Genomic DNA, 22084 nt, shown 5'->3' with positions numbered 1-22084 from the left:
GCGGAATGAATTAATAAACTTTGGAAGTTTTACAGTTTGTTGTTCTGTTTAGGTAACTTTTTATTTTTATCTGATGATTTGTATAATTGTAGAATTATCCATTACCAAGTAACATAAATTCATAAATTGACTAAATTTGTCCCACCTACATCTATTTGTGATTGTGATTTTTCTTTCCAGGTACACCAGTCTCCTTTACATATTATAGAAAGCATCAGTGCTAACCCTAGTTCGTTGAAAAATCTATATATTAACAGTTGTGTTTGTGTGTTTACGGTGTATGCATGCATATACACATGTGCACTACCTGTGTACATGTGTGGTGGACAGAAGACGATGTGATGTGTCTTTCTCTATGGCTCTCCACCTCCCTTTTTTGGACAGGGTTTCTCGCTCACACAGGGTTTCTTGGCTGACCACCAAGCCCATGGGATCTTCCTATCTCTGGGAGAATTGGGATTAAAGGCCTGCACTGCCATCCATGCCTGAATTTTTATATGGGTGATGGGGATCTTAATTTAGGTCTTCTTGCTAGCGCAGCAAGGACTTCACCCACTGAACCATCTTCCCAGCCCTGCCCTCACTTTTAACTGTTGCATGATAATGTCTTAACACTTGCCGCAGATACCATGACTTAATCATCCTCTTGATTTAATTCAATTGTTGTGTTTTATGTTATTCTTTTACCTTTTATTCTGCATGGACTGTATTTTCAACAGTTTGTATTCTGAACAGCAAAATCCAACATAACTCTTCAAAACTTATCTCATTCTTAACCTATCACTCAAAATCCTCTTCCCACCCAATTCAGGAAGTTAGATACACAAGTATAGGAACACTATGCCCCACTCCACTTCTCTTCACACCACTTTGCTACATGACAGGGAGCAACTTAAAGTGAGTCCTGCCTACAGCATGTTCTGAGTTGCTGTCCACTGCAACCTTTGAAATATAATGCTGAGAAAAAGATTTTTTACAAAGCATATTATACACACACTACCTCTGGGTGTGTTCATGTGTCATCTTTGCATCTGTATTTTCAAAAAGGAGGTAATGGGCGACTTCTGCTACCTTCAACACATAACTTTATTGAAACACAAGACTCAAATAGATACACATTAGAACACTTAGAAGGGTATCTTATTTACAATGGCTCAGTTCACTGTAAACTTACATACTAATATCACAACCAACAAGACAAGTATCGACAAGGTGTTTCAGTTGTAATATTCATTTGGCATCAGAGATATGATCCAGTCTACACAGAGTTGGTTAAAATTAGTATCAGCATTAAAGATATACACTGAAACTGAAACACAACACAAACTGTGAAACCAAAAGCATTACTTGAGGATCATATGACTCAGAACACAGAGACATTCAGAGGTAAACAGTTAATCATATTAATTTTCTTACTCTGCTTCAGGGTGATTTTGATTGTCAGTTTTGTTCTGCATTTTCTTAGCAAATTTCTCAAATTCACGGAATGTAGAAACAAGTGCTTCATAATTGCAATCATCATCATCATCATCATCATCATCATCATCAGTGAACATTTCTTCTTTTTTGAGATGGTTACCAATATTCTCAAATATCTCAAAAACAATCTGAACATTGTCCTCTCTCTCTTTCTTGTTAAGCAGGCCCATAAACTCAGACACTGCTTCAGCACGAAGTAGCACTTTTGTCATGACAAGATTTTCAGACAAATTCAGTAGCATTTTCAGAACATGAAACTTTGTTTTGCCATTGCCTGTAGCCAGCAGGTATAGGAACCCAGTTATGTAAGTAGCAACCAGTTCATGATAGGAAGTAGTAGTAGTGAGGTGTCTAACCATCATTAATCCTGCCAGCTGCTCAGAGGAATTCAAGTTATAATCAAGGGTATCCTCACACACCTGACACACATATGTCTGAATCATGTTTAGATCTGGATAAGGTGGAGCCATGCGAACCATATTATCCAAAAACTGTGTCCTAACTCGGGAGGATGGATAATTAAGTAAGGCTTCAATAAGTGAGACAACACCTGAATTTCTAATGAAATCTCGGGTAAATTGAGAAGCACTTCTCATACCCATTGCAATTTTAGATATTTCATGAATAAAAGGGTCTCGATTTCTGTCCATTAATAAAAGAAGCTCCTCAAACTCCTCAGGACCAATTCTAAGATCACACTGTATGCACTTACAGGACCAGCTTTCAGACTGTGCACTTTCTCTGGCCTTAAGATGCTCTCGAATTTCCTGTACTGACCGGTAAGAGGGATCATACTGAAATGGAAACTCATCTTCAGAATGACGTAAAGGTAGTTGCCCTTCTCCATCTGGACCAAGTCCCATGTGTTTAAGCTTTCCCCCAAACATTTCAGCAAACAGAGATGCTGTTTCTTTTGGAAATCTAAAGGGGTTTATGAATGGGAAGCCAGCCTTACCCCAGGGACCAGCCTTAAACTGAACAGTGACCTCATCCCAGCTCTGAGGTCTGCGTGAAGGATCGGGTTCCTGCTCAGTTGAAGATGTAGACTCACAAATGGCCCTGTATACAGGGATAGGATCTGATTCAAAATGAGCTTCATCTCCTGCCCAGAACCAGGACCCCACTATGGTTTCAGCTTCTGTACTCAAGTCACAATTTTCTCCACTGCCAGTACTATTCATCTCATCTTTAACTCCTGACTCAAACTCAACCACCAGCCCTTCCTCATTTTCTGGCTTGGACTCACAGGTAGTCACAGTTTTAGATTCTTCAATGGTTTTGTCACTAGACCAGAACCAGGACTCAACAATCATTTCATCATCATCCTCTGGCTTGGACACACAGTGTGCTCTTGCTTCTATATTGTCATTTTTTGCAGCCCAGAGTATGGCCTCAAAAATTGCATCATCTTCAGTCTCTGACCTGTTTTCATCTGCCTGAGACCCAGACTCTAGATTAGCTTCTTCAGTCCAGAACCATGAGCCAATGACTTCCTCCTCCTTAATTCCATGATTGGACTCAAAAGTGTCCCTTCCCATTGCCCCTAGACTGGTCTCTTCTTCCCAGAACCAGGACCCTACAATGGCTTCCTCATCAGCTTTTAAACTGTATTTGCTGCAAACTCCAGTCTCTCTAACAGCCTCTTCCTTGCCCCAGAACCAAGATGCAACAGAAGCTTCCTCTTTGGCTGCTATCTTCTTGTTCTCTTCTTTAAGCTCACCGGGTGTCTTATGCTTGTCCTCTTCTCCAGCCCAGAACCAAGAACCAATAATGTCTTCCTCTTCAGCTTCTGGCTTGGACTCTTTTCTGTCAATAGTCTTTATAATGGCTTCTTCGTTTTCTTTCCAGAACCAGGACTTGAACATGCTGTCCTTTAAGGTTGGTATCTTGATCTCTTCTCCAGTCTCATCATCTATATTACCCTCTTCTGCAGCCCATAACCAGGACCCTACAAGAGCCTCTGGCCTTGTATAATTACTGGACCAGAGGCAAGAATCAACAGTGTCCTCATCCTGTCCCAGTGTAGGCTTCAGCCTTTCTCTTCTGAGAGGATACATACAAGGCTGCTGCTCTGCCCAGAAGCATGATCTTTTACTGGTATCCTCAACTTCTGCCATAAGCTTGCACCTGGCACCAATGGCACACTTCATACTGACTTGTTCTCTGGCCCCAAACCAAGGAGATATAATTGGCTCTTCCTCATCCTCCAAACTAGACTTACTGTTAACTTCAGCCTCTACCCCAGTATCCACTTTAGACCAGAACCAGGGCCCAATTATAGGCTCCTCCTCCTCAGCCCCTGCCATGATGTCACAGCAAGCTTCAGTTCCTGAATCCATATGAGCCTGCTTTTCAGACCAAAACCAGGGCACAAAGATTGTCCCTTTTGCAGATGCTGGCCTGGTCTGCTCTTCAATCTCAGTATTAACTTCTCCAGTCCAGAACCAGGAATCTGTAATGCTTTTCTCCTCAGACCTTGAAATGGACTCACAGGTCACTCCCACAGATCTCACATTGCTGTCACCAATGCCCCAGAACCAAGGTCCAAAAATGGTCTCTTCCTCAGCCTGTAACTTGCTGTCTTCATCATCAGCCCAGAACCAGGAACCAACAATGACCTCATCATCATTAGCTACTAGCATAGACTTAGAAGCAGCCTTAGCCCCAACCTCCATACTGATTTTTTTCTCAGTCCTCAAACAGAAACTATCAATTTGCTTCTCCTTAACCCTTAGTCTGGGTTTATGACTGGCCCCAGTGACTGCACTTGCTTCTTCAGTCCAGAACCAATTTCCAACAATGGTCTCATCCTCCACATGTGGACTGGACTCCTCCGTATCCCAGAACCAGGACCCAATGAGGACTTCCTCCTCTGTCCTGGATTCTTGTTTGGTACTGGCCCCAGGCTTACTTTTGACTTCTTCCTTTGCCATTGCCCTGACTCTGGTGTCTTTCTTTGGCTTAGACCTTAAAAACGTACCAGTTTTTTCTTCAGGCCAGAAATAGGCCTCTTTTTGGTTTATATCTATAGCCCCGGACATGACATCACTGTAAGCATCTCGCTTGGCCTGGTGCCTAGCCCTCACATTGGCCCCTTTCCTGACTCTCGGTTTGGACCTGGGTTTGGCCTCTTCCCCAGACCAGAAACAGGATTTCATACGACTTTCACATTCAGATTCAGAACTGGATTCCATACAGACGTCTTTCTTAGATCTAAACCAGGACCTATTATTTGGCTCTTCCCTGGACCTAGACCAGATATTGGTTTTTTCTTTGGTCCAGAACCAAGATGTCTTAACAGATTCATCCTCAGAATCAGAACTAGATATAATATAGAACTCTTGTTTGTTTTTGTGCCTAGACATGGTATTTGCCTCTTGTTTGGCCATGTGCCTGGACCTGCTACTCACCTTCATGCTTTTTCTAGGACGAAATCTTGTATTGATTTCATCTCTATTCCAGAACCAGGAACCTCCAGAGGGTTTGTCTCCCCATTTGAAATCAGAATTCTCATAGACCTCTTCTTTGGGTATAGGCCTGGGACAGTACCAGGGCCCTATACTGGTTACCTCCTCTGACCCAAACGAAGGCTGGAATCTTCCTTGAGAAGTAGCCTTCTTTGGAAATCTCTCAGTGTCCATATGAACAGATTCTCTATCTACATACAGGCACTTAGCATTAGGAACCGCTCCAGAATCAGCACTGACAAGTGGAGAGTCTACAGCTTTGGTCTGACATTGTTTCCCCATCTTTGACATGGACTCGCCCCGAAACTTATTCTGACCCCAAGCCTGAGCATCACTCTTGGATCGTGAACTAGAGCTTGCCTTGGTTTTGCCATTAGCATGTGCCCCACCTACTGTACTGGGTTCACTTTTGGATCTTGCTCCAGATGTACCCTTAGACTTCATCTTAGGCCTTGCTCCAGGCATTAACTGTGTCCTAACCTTGGGTCGGACCACCAAAGGGATGGCATTCTCTCGCTCAGCAGCATTGCTATTCTCATCCCCAGGCTTATTTCCAGTCTTGGCCTGGACACCAGGCTCAATCTCTGCCCCAGTCATAGTATAAGTTAAACAAAACCCCAATATACACCCCTCAACAAGAGTAAGCCTTCACTACAGATCTGTCACAGGACTGATCTTCACACTGATCTTTAGTAAACTGGGCTGTGAGCCTGGAAAGAAGAATTAGAGTGGATTGCCAATCAAACAGTCAGTGAGGCTCCTACCCAAGCACAGTCTCAGTCAATAATACAGATGCAGTCAGAAGAGGCGAAATCAAGCTGGGTGAAGATAGGCCAGTCCTAGGTGTCTGCAGAACTGTTGAGGGTGGTGGTCAGCAGCAACTCCAGCAGCACCACAGCTGCAGCTGAAAGTGGATCTAAGAAGAGAGAACAAAACGGGGAATCAGTCTTATCAAATTGTGTTGCCTCTTGTAGAGACTTACACAGAGACTGGCACTCAATGGTGACTGGCTATGAAAAATCTCCCTGTCCCTCTTCCATGCTGAAAAAGAGGAACAAAGATGGGGTAGAAGTACAAATGCTAGTAATGGAGAGGCAGAGGAGCCCAAAGAACCGAGAGAAGTCACTCATGGATGGTCTTTACTGGCCCCACCTAAAGTGAATCCATCCCATACCAACCTTCACAGATGTGGTGCAATTTCCCCTCTTTTCTGTGTTGAAGCAAGGTTAAGAACTGCAGCCAACCACAGGGGGTCCTACAGACAAACAAAAGAGAATGGGCTTCAGTGCTTGTTAGACAGACACACTGATGCCTTAAATAAAGAAAAAAAAAACCTCAAACCAGGATCCCTTTTCATTTAAATGTCCTGTTCCCTGGCCTCAGCCCTCAGCTCTTAGATTTTCCCTGCATGACACAGTCAGACTTACATCTACTTCAACACTTGTAAGATCTCTGAAAGGAAATAAACAAAGGAGGCTGTGGCAGTGGGCAATTGGGGGACCAGGAAAGTCATGGTGCACCCATCTGGATTAAAGAAGCCATTTTTTTTTTCTCCTCAGTAGCTGTTTCCTGTGTTTTTCCCTTTCTCACCAAGGTCCAGAGATTTGAGACCAGCTCCTAGTCCTTCTCTTTCTTACAGAATCTGCCAGTCTTAAAGCAAGCCTGTGGACAAAAAAAAAAGGTAAGACAATCAGAGATAAACAGCAGCAGCTGAGCTCACTGACCAGACCAAAACCAAGGACAGGACCGATATCATGTGTCTTTCCCAATTTGGACGCTACTGCTGGAACATTCTTGTTTTGTTTAGGCTGGATGCAGGATTCAGGAAGCAACAACACCTCTTGATGTCATACACTTCCCATTAGTCCCTTCTCCAATTCTGTGGATTTACCACTAGGGGCGCCACATCTCCTAGACCTGCGCAGCAGAAAATGGGGGAAGGGCGCAGCATGTTCTAGAAAGCAGGTTGCGAAGTGGTCTTTGAATTTATGACTCCGTCATCATCCCCAACCCATCTTTTCAGAGCCCAAATTGAGGAGGAAAGGAGAGAGGGGAAGAGGGAGGACGAGGACGGTGGAGGAAGCACCTACACTGTGAGAAGTGACATTGGGAGGCCCTACTGGATGCCCACCTGTTTTGGGCACAGTCACCCCCACCCCTTCGGAGTCTCCGTTCGCTGTCTGGTCCCCCACGCCCCGCACTGCCACACACCTCCAGAAATCCAGGCCATTTTCCTGCTCTTCTTTTCTCAAGCCTCTGGTCTACAGATGCTCACTGTGGCCTGTCAGAATATGCCAGACCTACCATGCAGACAGAAGACTTTGCCATCAAGCAGAGCCTGTGGGAGGGACAGCACCCAGGATACGGGCACGAACGCCCCTCTTCGGAATGGGAGCCCCAATGGCCAAAGGCACTCCCTACCCACCAGCTGAGCTGGTTACACAGCGGGACGCTGCACACCCCCACGACTCCGCGGCCTCCCACCCCCCCAGCTCCCGCACCGCCATTTCTCCCGCAGTCGTCTTCCCCACAACCCTCCTGGGGCCCAGACACTATGGAGGGCGGGGCGCGGGCGCCCGGGTAGCCAGGTGGCCTCCCTCCAGACTACTGGATCCCGCTGCCCAGGCCACCCCTCAACCCTCAACAGGCCCGGGTCTCCGCCTGCTCACCGCCAGGGGTCTCTGGGCACTGCGTGCCACACTCGGGAGCCCCCCCGCCCCACCATTCACCTTGGCGCAAGGCTGCGGGGGTTTCCATGCCGTGGGGATGAAGGGATGTGTGGTAGGGGTCTGGGGTCTTGGGTCTGCAGGCCCGAGATCCTTGGTGCGTGACTGCTCCGTCCCCGCGACACACCCCCACTTGCCTGGCCAGGTACAGGGCCCGGTTCGCCGGACTCCCCTCGTCCCCTGTCGGCTCCCGGCTGTGCTCTATCCAGCGCAGCTCCAGGTCTGTCACGCTCCCACTGCTTGGCGCGCGAGCCGAACGGCAAAGTGGCGTCCCGCCCCCACGCCTCTGCACCACAGCGGACAGGGGCTGCGCAGGATGCGGCAGGCACCGCTCGCCTCGAGGGTGTCGGGAAGGGGGCGGAGGGATATGGCGCACTCGGCACGACGCCCCCTCCCAGGCCCACCGTAGTTCCGACCCGGAGTGGGCGGAGCCACAAACACTCCTCTTGGAGGGGAGGGCTGCGCAGGCAGCCTCTGCGGACCCCGCGCACACCAAGGCCGAGACCACCGCCACTTTTGTGTGGCTGCCAGTGTGTGTGGGAGGGGAAGGCTGAGGGCTTAGGGGCTCCGGGGACTTGGAGAGGGGCCAGGCGGGGGAGGAGGTCTGGACTTGGGGAGCTGGAGGGAGCAGCGGATGGATACTGAGCGGCCCCTTGGTGCATCTGCACCCCAGACCGAGGCTGCAGAGCCTGCCCCTCCCTGTACTCCCCCCTGTTCCCCCTGCTCTCCCTCCTTGCCTGACGCCAGTGGAAGGGGTGGGGGGGGGTTGTCAGGACTGCAGCCTGACAGGGGACAGGTGACCTAGCAACAGACAGCCAGGAAGGCTCTTGTTGGCTCTCCCATGTTTTTCTTTCACTGGTTCATGCAACCATGAAGGGGAGGAGGGAACTTCTCCCTCTAGGGGAACTGAAGTGGGGGCTCTCATTACATCCCCCACCTGCTGGCCCTGTTTCAAAAGGATCACCACATACCACACCACACCACCCGGCCTCCTAAAGCAACATGTTTGTGCAAACGATTCTGCCGCACTGAGTTTTGGCGTCCCCATCCCCGCCCAGCTCCATTCTAAGTAGGAACACATTGGGTTTGGTCATTTAGTGTTCTCCCAGCTGCCCAAGACAGGGGCTTTTCCCTTTTCCAGGTCGGTAGGGATTTACAGGGCATGAAAGAGTCCTGCCTCTTGCTGCCCCACAGCCACCTGTTAGACCCCAGTTTGGTTTTCTTGCCAGAGGTTCTCTCTTGCCAGCCATGTCCAAGCTCTCATGTTTGGCAGTGTGCGAATGTGGGAAGGATTCGAACCAGCATGGACCTCAGCCATAGCTACCTGCCTAGGTTCACTGTGACTCTTGGGAAGGACTTTCCAGACATTCTCAACACAGATACTTGGCTGCTTTTGAGTCTTCTTCTTTTACCCCACCCACCTCCTCAGCTTTTGATGCCCTCTTTTCTGTGCTTGCTATGTCTGACAAGCAGTAGTGGCATTAAACACAAGTTGAGGCTATTACTCTTGTCTATCTTAAAACTGGTCTAAGGGGCTGGAGAGAGAGATCGCTCAGTCGTTAAGAGCACTGGTTGTTCTTGCAGAAGACCTGGGTTTGAATCCCAGCACCCACATGGCAGGTAACAACTGTTGGTAACTGCAGTTCCAGGGGATTCGACGCTCTCTTCTGTCCTCTGAGGGTCCTGCATGACATAGATGCACTTAAACACATGCAAGAATAACAGTAATACACAGAAAATAAAAATAAATTTAAAAAAACTCATTTAAGCACTGACGTTGTGTTTTACAGAATAACCCCGCCCATTACCATACCCAGAACATATGAGTATCTATTACTTGGCCAAGGAAAATTGGGGTTGCAGATGGAGTAAGGTTGTTAATTGGCTGAATTTAGCGTAAATTTATGCTGGACTATCCCCTCCAATGTAATTGCAAGGGTACTTTGGTGTGACTGAGGCCTAAGAGTCTGTCTGAGGGAAGCAGCACATGGGGGGAAAAAAGAAACTAAACTATCGTTTGCTTTGAAAATGGATGGAAGCCAGGAGCCCTGGAATGCAGGCTGGAAAATATAAAGATTCTTTCCTAGGAACCTTAGAACGAAAGCAGCTGTCATATCACCTTTGATTTAGTGTTAGTAAGACCTTATTGCATGCAGGGCTGTGAGATAATAAACTTGTTTATTTTAAGCAACTAAGTTTATAGTAATTTCTTATAGAAGCAACAGGAACAGAATCCACACACTATCCTAATGAAGCCCATGCTCACTGACTGTGTTTACTGTGCATCTGTGCCTGGGGAAGTTTGATTTTGTGTCTCATCTTTCACTTGTACTGACACCAATCTCCTATTTCACAAATTTATCTAAAATAACACTGGCATATATTTCACTCTACATTGTGGAGGTGCTAGTTCCTTTTTGTTGCTGTTCTTGCTGTGGTGGTGCTGAGGAGTGAATCCACACTCTTAAGCATGCTAGGAAATGCATGTACCGATGAGCTACAACTTCTATACCATTTAAAAATTTTATTGTGAGATGGGTCTGACTAAGTTTCCCAGGTTGGCCCTGAACTCACTATGCAATTCCAGCTGTCCTCAAACTTGCAATTCTGCCTCAGCTTTTAGAGCAGCTATGATTATAGTTGTAAGCAACCATGCCCAGCAGTGCCAATATCTTTACACCAATGTATTCACTGATAGGAGTGGTTCTACCAATATTTAAAATTTTTATTTGAAATTTTGAAAAATCTGGTAGTTAATTTGCTATGAATTCATTTAGAAAACAAAGTCTTGTAGTGGCTAATAATTATTGAACTGAAAAGGCCTAACTGGAAAGGCCTTACTGAAAATTGAAAGCTTTTTATGTGTTTTAGTAGTTTGCATTGATAAACAGATTAAATATTATCTTTAAATAAAATCAAATAGTGTACTGAAGATGCTGACCTATATCATGACTGCCAGGCCCTGTTTACTTACTCAGAAAATGCATTCCAGTTCAATAGATCCAGTGGCCCTGCTTCTATGCTCCAGTACCTCCTCTAGAAGCTGTGTAACCATCATTTGCTCCTGAAATGCTAACTTCAGCAAAGAGTCACAGGCATTAACCCTGGGATACAGAGACAGCTGTGCTCACTTACTGTGCCCTCCTAACCTTTCTCTTCCTCAGCTCACTCCACCACCCACTTCTGCTCATACACTTGCACTGTAGAATATTCACTGCCTGAATGGCTTGTATCATCACCTCTTGTCTCTGTCATGGAGCTTTTTTTTTTGTCTACATTTAGGTTAGTTTGCCTCTCTGCCGGCCTCCATGTTCCTCAGACAAACCTTCTTTTAGGAAACACTTCTGGATTAGGTTAAGCCAAATCGTGTTTTCATACAATGTACTCCTTCTCTACCTGAATTTCAGGAGTCTTGACTATCACCCAAAGACCTATCTCTTTCTTTTATTTTGCTAGGTGGCCATGAAGTAAGAAATGTTGTTCCGCTATGTGTGTACCATGATATGCTGCCTTGGTCCAGGCCCAAAAGCAATGCAGTCATTTGATCATGAAACTTCCAAAACCTCAAGACAAAAGAAACCTTTACTCTTTATAAGTTGATTATCTGAGATACTTTGTTATGGTATTGAAAAGTTAATGTGCTGTACACAGGAATTAAAATCCCTGCAGTCAGGACCAAGTAAGTAAAGATGGGTCAGTTTAACTAACTGATGAAAGTGGCCTGAAGAACATTTATTTTCAGGGCAGGAAGAGATGCTCTGGGAAAAAACTCAGTGCGTGCAGACTTCTTGAGACAGGGTACATTTACAGAACTGGTGGAGAGGCTGCATCTAAAAATATTTTCATATTATATCAAGAGATATGCTTCAGGCTGGAGAGACAGCTCAGCAAGTAAGAGTGTGTATTGTTCTTGCAGAGGACCAGCACCCATATCCGATGGCTAAGAACTACTTGTAACTCCAGCCAAGGGATCTGGACTCCATGAGAATATACACTCACACGTACAAATAAACACACAATTTGAAATCAAATGAGATTTGCTTCAACAACCAGGTAAAGTGGCACATGCCTGTAACCCTGGCACTCAAGCGGCAAAGGCAAGAGGATCACCACAGCTATGATGTTCCAGGCCGGCCTGGCCTACAAAATGAATGTCAGGCTGGCCAGGGCTACATAGTATGAAACTGTCTCAAAATGGAGGGTGTGGGGCTGCATACCAAGGGAAAATATAGTCAAGCCCAATACCTTAGCCTATGAATAGGCTTTAATTGTGCTATTTCCAAAACAAACCCCCAGGTATACATCTGTCATAATGAAGGTATATTTCTAAGTAATCTCAGAAACAAGTATTTCCAAATAAACTATAGCACTCAACTGTATAATAGACATAAGGACAAAGCGCAACCTAAATAAAGGAAAACACCCTCTTCTCCAACATGGTTTCAAAGTTTTGACTACTACTTACCTCTGACACCATCTAGACTCTGTATAGGGGTGGTGGCTGTGAAACTATGAGGGAACAGATGGAGGGAGGCATTAAGTGCCTAGCAGTAAAGCCTAGAATGGCAGCAGCAGCTAGAAGAATCCGGGCAAAAATCACTGAAATCCAGAGCACGGGAAATATTCCTTGAAAAATTTAGAATTACAGGAACTAAGGAGGGAAACTAGCTAGCTTTGTATGGATAAGGAACTCTAAATTTGCACAGCTAAAGAAAGTAATATAGATTAATGAAATGCTAACTTATTTCTCGAAATAAAAATCATGAGGCCATACTACCTTTTGTTGGTGTTTCTTCTTATCTAACCATTATTTTCTGCTTCTTCATGAGAAAGCCTCCCTATGACCTCCGTTAAGCCAGCAAAAAAGAAAGGGAAACAGAGGTAGTTCTCGTTCTTAAAATCTTTAGTCGGAAAATGCTCACGTCATTCCCAGTTACATTCCACAGACTGGACCCAATATTCCCTGTTCAACTTTCATGCCACATGTACTCTATTACTCTTCTTTTTTTGTTCCTTCCCCTACCTTTCACTATGACCTCTTTTGTTTTTCTCATAGTTCCATTTCTTATTTCTTGACCAACACTCATCCAAAATGTGTATATTTGGGGGGGGGGGGGGGGGGAGAGAGACATTCAATATTTGTCTTGAAAGAATCTAATCCTAAAAGGCAACATGAGGAACAGCAAGGTATCTCAGCAAATAAAGGTGATTGCCTCTGAGGCTGAGTACTTGAGTTAGATACTCAAAACCCACCTGGGGGAAAGAGAGACCTCTTCTGGTAAGTTGTCCTCTAACCTCCATACGTCCACTGTGGCATGAGCAAAGCTAGTCATTTATGGAAGCCCTAAGATACAGATAGTCATAAACAGTACAGAAGCTACAAGCTACTGAAGTAACTGGACAAACACTATCACCAAAAGATGCTGGTTTAAAAGTGGAAGTATTAAAGGAGTTACATTAGGCACCATTCATATCCTTCTGAAATCAAAATGAGGGAAAACCTTATTTATTGCCATTCTGCCAAATACCATGTAACTAAAACAGCACACAAAAGATCATGAAGCCAATGTATGTCTCAGGATTAAAACCTCAGGAACTGAGCTAATCGCTGAAGTAAATTAAAAGTAAGATCAAAATGCTTTAAGATATCCATATTATTTTGGTAGCATCAGAACAGAAATTTCATTATGAATTGGCTTGGGGTATATTCCGTACTGAGAAGTTTACTTAATACTAAGAATCTTCAAACACCCTAGAAAAGCATCATGCTCTGTTATTCTGAGGAAACTGAATAAGCTTGATGATATCTGCACACCTCCCCAATGTTCTAGCTCTACATAGAAACCAATTCAGTAACTGAAGAGGTAATTTAAGCAAAAAGGAGACCAACATAGGGAAACAGAGGCTTTCAGGCCACTGGAAGCTTGCACTTGTGAACTTGGGGCAATGGTGGCTTTGAGCACAAGACACATGCCACCTCAATCAGACAAGGGCCCAGAGTGGAGCTAGGGAAATGGGCAGTGGGCCGGCCTTAGCCTATGAACTGTTGGAGACTGACTACTAATGGGAAAGGGAGACTAGATCTTACTTAGGATCTCTAGATAGGCTGACTAGACTCCAGTGGATAAGCTAGCACCGAGGGACATCTGCGTACAAATGCTTGACAGGACAGGACTTGACTTGTATGGCAGAATGCCTGAGGTTCGGTGGCAGGGGAGGATGTGTGGGGCATGGATGAGGGAGAGGGTCTAAATGTGATTAAGAACTGCCCAGTAATATTTTTTAAAAGGGAGACCAAAAGCAGATCTGTAGCAACATAATACTAGACAGATAATGATAGACTGTATACTGTGCATGCTTACCAGAATATTTCACCCAGGAAAGTCAATGAGCAGGGATACTTAGATTACTTGCAAATAAACACTGCCATAAAAATAATAATGTGCAACTGCAAGGACTGTAATAAGAGCTAAGAACTTAGAGAATGATGTCACTATCTGGTCAAATATACAGGAGAAGGAACTCCCAAGTTTAGAACAGAGCAAGAGCCATGACGGCTCCTCTTCCATGGCTCTGTGACAGCTGAATTCCTTTGTTCTAGTTCTCACTTTCCCACAGTCCAGGTGTTGGAAGGTTCTTTTCAACAGATTCTTCAAAGACACACTGAATACAGTCAAATGTTTCTGCACTATGAATAACATGGAATGCTTTTGTACAAATTTCAAGCCTTCATTTCTATCACCTTCACACTTCTCATCAATTTTATTTCCATGTTTTACTAGCATGTTTATTATGCCATTTCCTAGACAGTATGTTTCCAATTCATTTAACCAACTGTCACTCCCTGTGACATCATAAACTAATATTATATCTTGTGCATTGTTTCTTTTTTTTAAAATCTTTTTGAGACAGGGTAGCCCCAGCTGGCATAAAACTCGCTTTGTAAACCAGGCTGGCCTTGAACTCAGAGATCTGCCTGTCTCTGCCTCCCAAGGACTGGGATTAATTCCATCCACTGAAATCGTTTCAATATTGTTTTTGCAAATTCTGTATCAAAAGTATCATTTGTGAATCTCAAGAACAGGCTGGACTTGTCCACCTCACTGTTGCCAATGAGAATCTTCAGAGTAGTCAGCAAGTCTTCATCCATCCCGCGCTTGCTCTGCTCCAACCCCAGCCAGCCTCCCCTATGAGTGTTCAGCCCTTCACATGGGCCAATGCTTTTTCTTTTCATTGAAATTGGTTTAGAACCATCTGCCTACTTTTCTCAATTTTTAAAATTTGTATGTAATTCAATTAAAATGGGAAGAATGAAAAGAGATTATCATTCATTATGAATTCAGTTTATTCTAGTTTCACATTGGATGCAAATGTTTGGATTTAGTTTTCATTTTCTTTTCTGTTTTGCCTCTTTAAAAAACAAAACAAAAAAGCATTTCCATATGTAACTGAGGCTGGTCTCAAACTTATGGTCCTCAGTCTCTGGAGTGGTGGGACTATAGTGTATACCAACACACCTGGCTTCTTTGTTTCTTTCATTGAAAAGAGTCTAATATATTTATCATTATTTAATGGTTTATTGTGAAGCATGCATACATTTTACAATGAATATATTAACCATTGTAAAATATTTGACTTTTTCTGATTAGAACTGTCTTATAATTCATTTTTTTGGCATTTTTCAAGGATGTGATATATTCTTACTAGCTGTAGCTGCTATGTACTGTTTGACACTATTCCTGGGGGAGCCAGTGAACAAACATCTACTCACCTCACATAGGGAATCGATGACAAACCAAAGTAAGACCACCACCAAAATCCAATTCAGTGAACTGCACCTCACATAGGGAATCGATGACAAACCAAAGTAAGACTACCACCAAAATCCAATTCAGTGAACTGAGTTTTATTGGGATTACTTACAATAATGTGTGACGAGTTACTATACAGGAGCAGAAATGATTCAAGGACAGCCATTCCAGAAAAGCCCAGGCCATCATGGGTGATAGCTCATGAAAGTATTAAACTTGGAGCTCACTGTACAGTCACAGACTGCTCAACAGGTTGGAGAGTGTATTTTCCAGGTAGCTCAGTTGATCTGAGCCTCCTGAGCAGCTTGGCTAGGCTCTCCTCCTTCGGGGCAGCTTGTCTTTCTGCTTCTTCCTGCAACTTGCTGATCGTCCAGGCAGTTCAGGTGGTCTGAGAGTGTCTCTCAGCAGTCCTCACTGGTATACATGCTTGAAGACAGAAGGTCCTAGTGACTGTGGTGAGTTTGGGGGACTTCTGGAAACTATTCAGTTGTTTACTTCCTGAGCTTCAAGAGTTTCCCTGCAGGATGGAATGTTTCACCTCTCTTTAGAAAATCCTGTTGTTTTACCTCCTTATTTATTTATTTATTTATTTATTTATTTATTTATTTATTTATTTATTTTTGGTCTTTTTGAGACAGGGTCTCTCTGTAGCCCCAGCTGTCCTGGAACTATGTAGACCAGGCTGGCCTTGAACTCACAGAGATCCACCTGCCTCTGCCTCCTGAGTGCTGGGATTAAAGTCATGTGCCACCACGCCCGGCTTACCTCCCTTTTAAAAATATTTCTGTTGAGCTTTGTACATTTCATAGGACAGTTCTTAATCAATTTTAGACCCCTCTCCCATTCATGCCTCCTTGTTAACATCCCACATCTTAGAAAGCTTCCCTCCAAGATGGAAGGTTTCATCTCTCCTTAGAAATTCTTATTGTTTCCCCTCCCTTTTAATGTGCCGTGTCTTGTGAAGTTTCCCAGAAGAATGGAATGTTTAATCTCTTCTTAGAACATCTTGTGTCTTAAGGAGTTTCCCTCAAAGATGGGATGCTTCATCTCCCCCTAGAACATCTTGTGTCTTTCCCAGCTTTTAACTTGGAGGAAATTGCTACACAACACTATAAGGATCAATTGATACCTTGAACTTATTTTTCCTATCTGAAATTTTATAATCTTTGAGCAACCACTTGTAACTGTAATTCTATGCCCTACTTCTGTGAATTCAACCTCGCCACAAGTTCGATTGTACAGTATTTGTCTTCCTCTGCCTATTCATTTCCTCCAGCTTCATCCATGTTGTCTCAAAAGGCATGATTCTTTTCTTATAAAAAGGTGAATAACATGTTCTCTTTCCATTCATCATAAGATAGAGACTAGGGTTGTTTCCATTTCTTGGCCATTGTAAATAGTGCTGAAATAAACATAAGGTATTTCTTCAGTATACTGGCTTCATTTCCTTTGGATATATGTTTACATTTGAGGTTGTTGGATCATATTCTACTTTTTGAAGGAATCTCCATGGTTGTACTAATTTACATTGTCACTGAAATTATATTAGGGAGATCCCTTTTCTTCATTTATTCACCAACCCTTATCTTTCATCTTTGTGTGTGTATGTGTGTGTGTGTGTGTGTGTGTGTGTGCGTGTGTGTGTGTGTGTATGCATGCACACACATGGCATGGCATGCATGTGGTGGTCACGGGACAACCTTAGAAGTCAGTCCTTACCTTCCACCATATTGGAGACAGGGTCTCTTGTTTCACTGCTGCATACACCAGGCTAGCTCACAGTTTCAAGGGATTCTCCTGTCTCTGGCTCCAATCTTGCTGTAGGAGCACTGAGATTGTAATCTCAGGCACACACTACCATGTCTGTTTACAGGATCTTGGGGGATTTGAACATGAGTTCTCATGCTTCCATGGCAAGTGCATTAACTACTGAGCCATCTCCCCAGCCCCTCATCTTTTTAATAATGACCATTCCAACAGGAGGGAAAGAGAGATCAATAAGGATAGTTCAGGGGATTCTTATAGTATTGAAGAAACTTGAGAAGGAAAAAGTACTTAGAGGAACAAAAATAAGAATTAGATGGACTTTTGTTCAGAAAATACAATAAAAAGAATATAGTAAAATATTTTAAATATTAAAAGAAAGAATACATGAATTTTAACCTGAATCCTGTAATCAGCTAAATGATACTTCTCAAGTGATGTGAAACAAAGACTTTGTTCAGAAAAACAGAGATTGTGAGAATTTGTTGCCTGTAAGCCTATCTTGCAAAAACGTGTTAAACCAAGCTCTTCAGAATAAAGGAAAATGGCAGGGTCGTAAATGCAGTTCTACATGAGAAGATGAAAGATTGTTAAAGAAAAGATCAATTATATTTTAAAGTAGTTTGCTTTCCTTATAATTAATTTATCTACGATATAAATTTGTTGAAAATAACAACAGAAACCATCTATTCCATAATTATAGCTTATGAATTTTTGAAATGAATAACAACAATATTATAATGAATGGGAAGGAGAAATTGAGAATACTTTGTCATAAGGCATGTGACCCAATCACGAGACAGTACAGTGTCACTTGGAACTGGATATAGTATACTTGGTAACAAGCATGACAGACCCTAGAATAAGCATCAAAAAAAAGCAATGAAAAGCAAGAAAAAGTAATATGCTAAAAGAGCAAGTGGAATACTTTTGTAAATGATCACTTAAAACAAAATAAGACAGAAAAGACAACAAAACATGAAACTAAGAACACTGAAAAATCCATAATATACTTACAAATGGGGACGGTACTAAGTCATGTCTCAATACCCATTTAAAGATTTATTTTTAAAATTTAATTATGTGTGTTTATGTGTGTCTTGTTGGATAAGCTTGTCCTCTGAGTCCCAGCAATAGATAGATGCCTTTTTCTCTAGCTTCTCCCCTGCTTACTTCAAATTAATTGGACCCTAAGACTCTCCATAGGAGGGGAGGGGCAGAGGGAGAAGGAGAAGTCACTTCTCCCACCCAATCAATCAGTTTTTACTGCATGAGGGGGAGGGACAAAGGATAGGGACAGGGGAAGCCAGGGAGAAGGAAGGCACTTCCCCATCTTGGACCAGTGGTAGCAGGTCTGGAAGAAAGCCCAAGGGTGTCCATATCTTGTAAGTACCCCCTCACAGGCATCATACGCTCTGTTACTAAGCCCAATAAATACTTTTCTTCCCTAAACTGTAGTTTGGAGGAATATTGTGTTGGTCTGTCTGTCGTAAGGACAGTGGGAGGAGTGGGCCACACAGGGAGCATGGAAGCCGAGAGTGTAAGCCTCCCAGCAGTAAATTTAACTTACAATTTAACTTACACTTGTGTCTATGTGTACTTGAGTACAAGTGCCCTTGAAGGCCAGAAGAGGTCTTCAGATCCCTTGGAGCCATAGTTACAGGTGGTTGCAAGCCATCTAACCTGGGTGCTAGGAACCGAATTCAGGTCCTGTGTAGGAGTTATACCTGCTAACCACTGACCCATCTCTCCAGTCCCCAATACTCATTATTTTTTTTAACTACTTAATTAAAAAGTTAATGTGTATGAATGTTTTGCCTGATTGTATGTAAGTATATCCCATGGGTGCAATGCCCACAAGTGTGTGTCAGATCCCTTGGAACTAGAGTTACAGATGGTTGTTAGCTCCATGTAGGTTCTGGGAACCAAACCCACATCCTCTGCAAGAGAAGCCAGTGCTCTTAACAACTGAGCCATCTCTCTAGCCACCCCCCCACCCCGTGCTCATTTTAAATATGAATTCTCTGAATACGCTAATTAAAAGGCAGACACATTTAGGGTGCATGAAAACAAATGAAGATCAAACTACGTTGGAAACAATATCTACTTTAGAGGGTGCAGAGATGGCTTAGCAGCTAAGAGCACTTGCTCCATAATCAAGAGGACACAATTTGTATCCCAGCATCCATGTAACAAGCCAGATGTCCTCACAAATGCATATAATCCTAGGTCTGACATGGGCAGAGGCAGGAGGCTCACTGGAACTTGCTGGCTTACAGCCTCACTGAAAAAACGTGATCCCCAAAGTACAGGGCTAAGAACCTGCTTCACAGTATTAGGGGAGAATGATAAAGGAGTACATTCAATGCTCTTTTCTGACCACTGCATTCATGCACATACTCACATGCACATATACTCACATGGACACATACGCACAAATGCATAAATAAAAAATATATAAACAAATCTTTAGAAATTTACTTCATATGAAAAAACATTAAAAACAAAAGTGATTACCCCATTACTCTGCATGCTAGCTTAAACAACTAATGAAAAAATGATGAAAACTTAAAAAAGTAAGAGATCAAAGTATACAGTATATTAACTAATAAAATGAAATATGAAGTGGTTGTACTAATCTCTGGAAAAGCAGGCTTTGGAACAAATAATATATTAGGGATAAAGAAAGCTATGACATAGTGGGTCAAATCTCATAGAAGACCTGACAACTTTTAGTGTATATGACCTAAAACTGTTTCAGTATATTCGCATGTTGAACACTATGTTAATCACTGACAGATTTAGTGGGTCAAAATCAGTAAGAATATAGTTGTGCTAGGCATAGTGGCACCATGCCTTTAATCCCAGCACTTGGGAGCCGGAGGCAGGTGGATCTCTGGAAGTTGGAGACCACCCTGGTCTACATAGTGAGTTCCAGGCCAGCTACGGCTACATAGCAAGACTGTCTGAAACAACATCAAAAACAACTAAAAGAATATAGTTGTACTGAACAGCACCTATAGTCAATTTGATCTAACTGATATATAGAGACTGCTCCATTTAAAGCAGCAAAATCATTTGATTTTCTTCTGAGAACATTTTCTCAGAACATAATGCACTTAAGAAATCAATAAAAGGAATATAGCTTCTCAATAACAAATTGATCAAAGGCCTGGAGATGGCTCAGTAGTTAAGAATACTGGACGCTCTTACAGAGGACTGGGGATCAGTTCACAACACCCACATGACAGCTAAAAACTAATCCTAACTCTAGTTCCATGAAATCTGATACCCTCTTCTGGCCTTTGCTGGTACTGCATGCATGTGGCACATTTGCATGCAGGCAAAAACACATACACATAAAATGAAAATAAATAAAATCTTGCTTAAAAAGTCAAAGGAAAATTTTAAGTTATTGAAAAGAACAGAAAAATCTTATGTGTGAAGAAATGACTCAGTTGTTACGATCTTGTACTGCTCTTTCAGAGGACTTGCATTCGGTTCCCAGTATCTACATCGACCTGTAACTCCAGCTCGAGGTTCCAACTCTCTTCTCCATGAGCACAGCATTCATGTGCACATACCCACCCACATACATACATATAAACACATCAGTCATAAATCAAATTAGTAATGATACCACTTTCGTAGAAATAAAAGTTGACTACTATGTGCAATTGCATGCTGATAAATTAGACAATGTAGATGAAATACACATTTCTAGAAACACATAAGCCACGAAGGCTGAATAATGAAGCAATAGAAAATCTGCGCAGACCTATACCTAGTAAGGACATCAAACAAGTAACCACAAATCTCTCAAAAAAGAAAAATAATGGACTAGATGGCCTTATTGGTGAGCTATACTAAATATTTAAAGGACAACTGCTAATATTTACATTAAATATTAACAACAGTCCTTCTGAAACTCAAAAAGCAAAGGGGGAGAACACTGTCAAACTAATTTCATAAAGCCACTCTTAGCATGGTAAAAATTCAGACAAAGATACCACAAGAAAACTAGCTCTTATGAATACTAATGCGGCTGGGTGTGGTGGCACATGGCATTTTTCCCAGCACTGCGGAGGCAGAGGTAGGTAGGTAGGGGGATCTCCGTGAGACTGATGATAGCCTGGTCTACATAGAGCATGTAAGGCCAGCTGGGCCTACAGGAGGCCCTGTCTCAAAAAGAACACACACACACACAAAAAAAAAAAAACACACAGGAAGCAGAATGAATACTAATCCAAAACTCTTCAAACACTAGCAGATAAAATTCAGCAGCATATTTAAAGAAACAAACATACTCTACGGCCAAGCAAATTTCAATCCCTCAAGTATAAATGTGATTAGAAACAGGAAAAAAATTAAACTTTTGTTAATATCCCATTAACAAAATGAAGGAACAAAAACACTTATCAGTTCATGTAGAAATAAAATTCAACACTCTTTTGGAAAAATAAGGTAAGGGATAAAAGGAAGCAAGCCTCTTCAACAACACAAAGGCTATATGTGAAAAGCCTGTAGTAAACTCATACACAATGATCAGAGACTAGAAGCTTTTCCCTGCAGTTTAAGAATACGACCAGGAGGGGGGCTAGAGAGATGGCTAAGTGCTTAAGAGCACTGGCTGCTCTTCCAGACGACCTGGGTTCAATTCCCAGCAGCCACATTGTGGCTAACAACTGTCCTAACTCCAGTTCCAGGGGATCCAATTCCTTCTTCTGGCCTTCTCGGGCTTTGAACTACATGAGTGCACTTACATACATGCAGGCAATACACTGGTATGTATAGAAAAATATTGATAAAAAATTTAAAAGAATAAGACAAGGATGCT

At 42.9% G+C, this 22084-nt stretch overlaps 1 protein-coding gene across 6 annotated transcripts in view; it reads right to left on the bottom strand.

Moving 5' to 3' along the window:
- Positions 1-1016: 1016 nt before the first annotated feature.
- Positions 1017-22084, bottom strand: part of Gprasp1 (G protein-coupled receptor associated sorting protein 1) — a 46429-nt gene continuing 25361 nt past the window's right edge. For 3 of the 6 annotated variants that reach the window (XM_029558064.1, XM_017795297.2, XM_017795298.2), the window contains 3 exons: positions 6537-6608; positions 6125-6201; positions 1017-5862 (listed from right to left, as the gene is read on the bottom strand). In XM_029558064.1, coding sequence (XP_029413924.1) covers positions 1413-5543 — 4131 coding nt within the window. In that variant the 5' untranslated portion in view covers positions 5544-5862; positions 6125-6201; positions 6537-6608 and the 3' untranslated portion in view covers positions 1017-1412. Of the gene's footprint in view, positions 5863-6124; positions 6202-6536; positions 6609-7157; positions 7415-7675; positions 8225-22084 lie in introns of those variants that run through there. The other 3 variants (XM_017795299.2, XM_008821877.3, XM_017795300.2) reach the window with 3 other exon arrangements.

This window comes from Nannospalax galili, unplaced genomic scaffold (assembly GCF_000622305.1).
Source record: "Nannospalax galili isolate Female #2095 unplaced genomic scaffold, S.galili_v1.0 scaffold1188, whole genome shotgun sequence".
Taxonomy (NCBI): Eukaryota; Metazoa; Chordata; class Mammalia; order Rodentia; family Spalacidae; genus Nannospalax; species Nannospalax galili.
The sequence above is the reverse complement of the archived record's forward strand: the minus strand, read 5'-3'. Positions and strand labels throughout refer to the sequence as shown.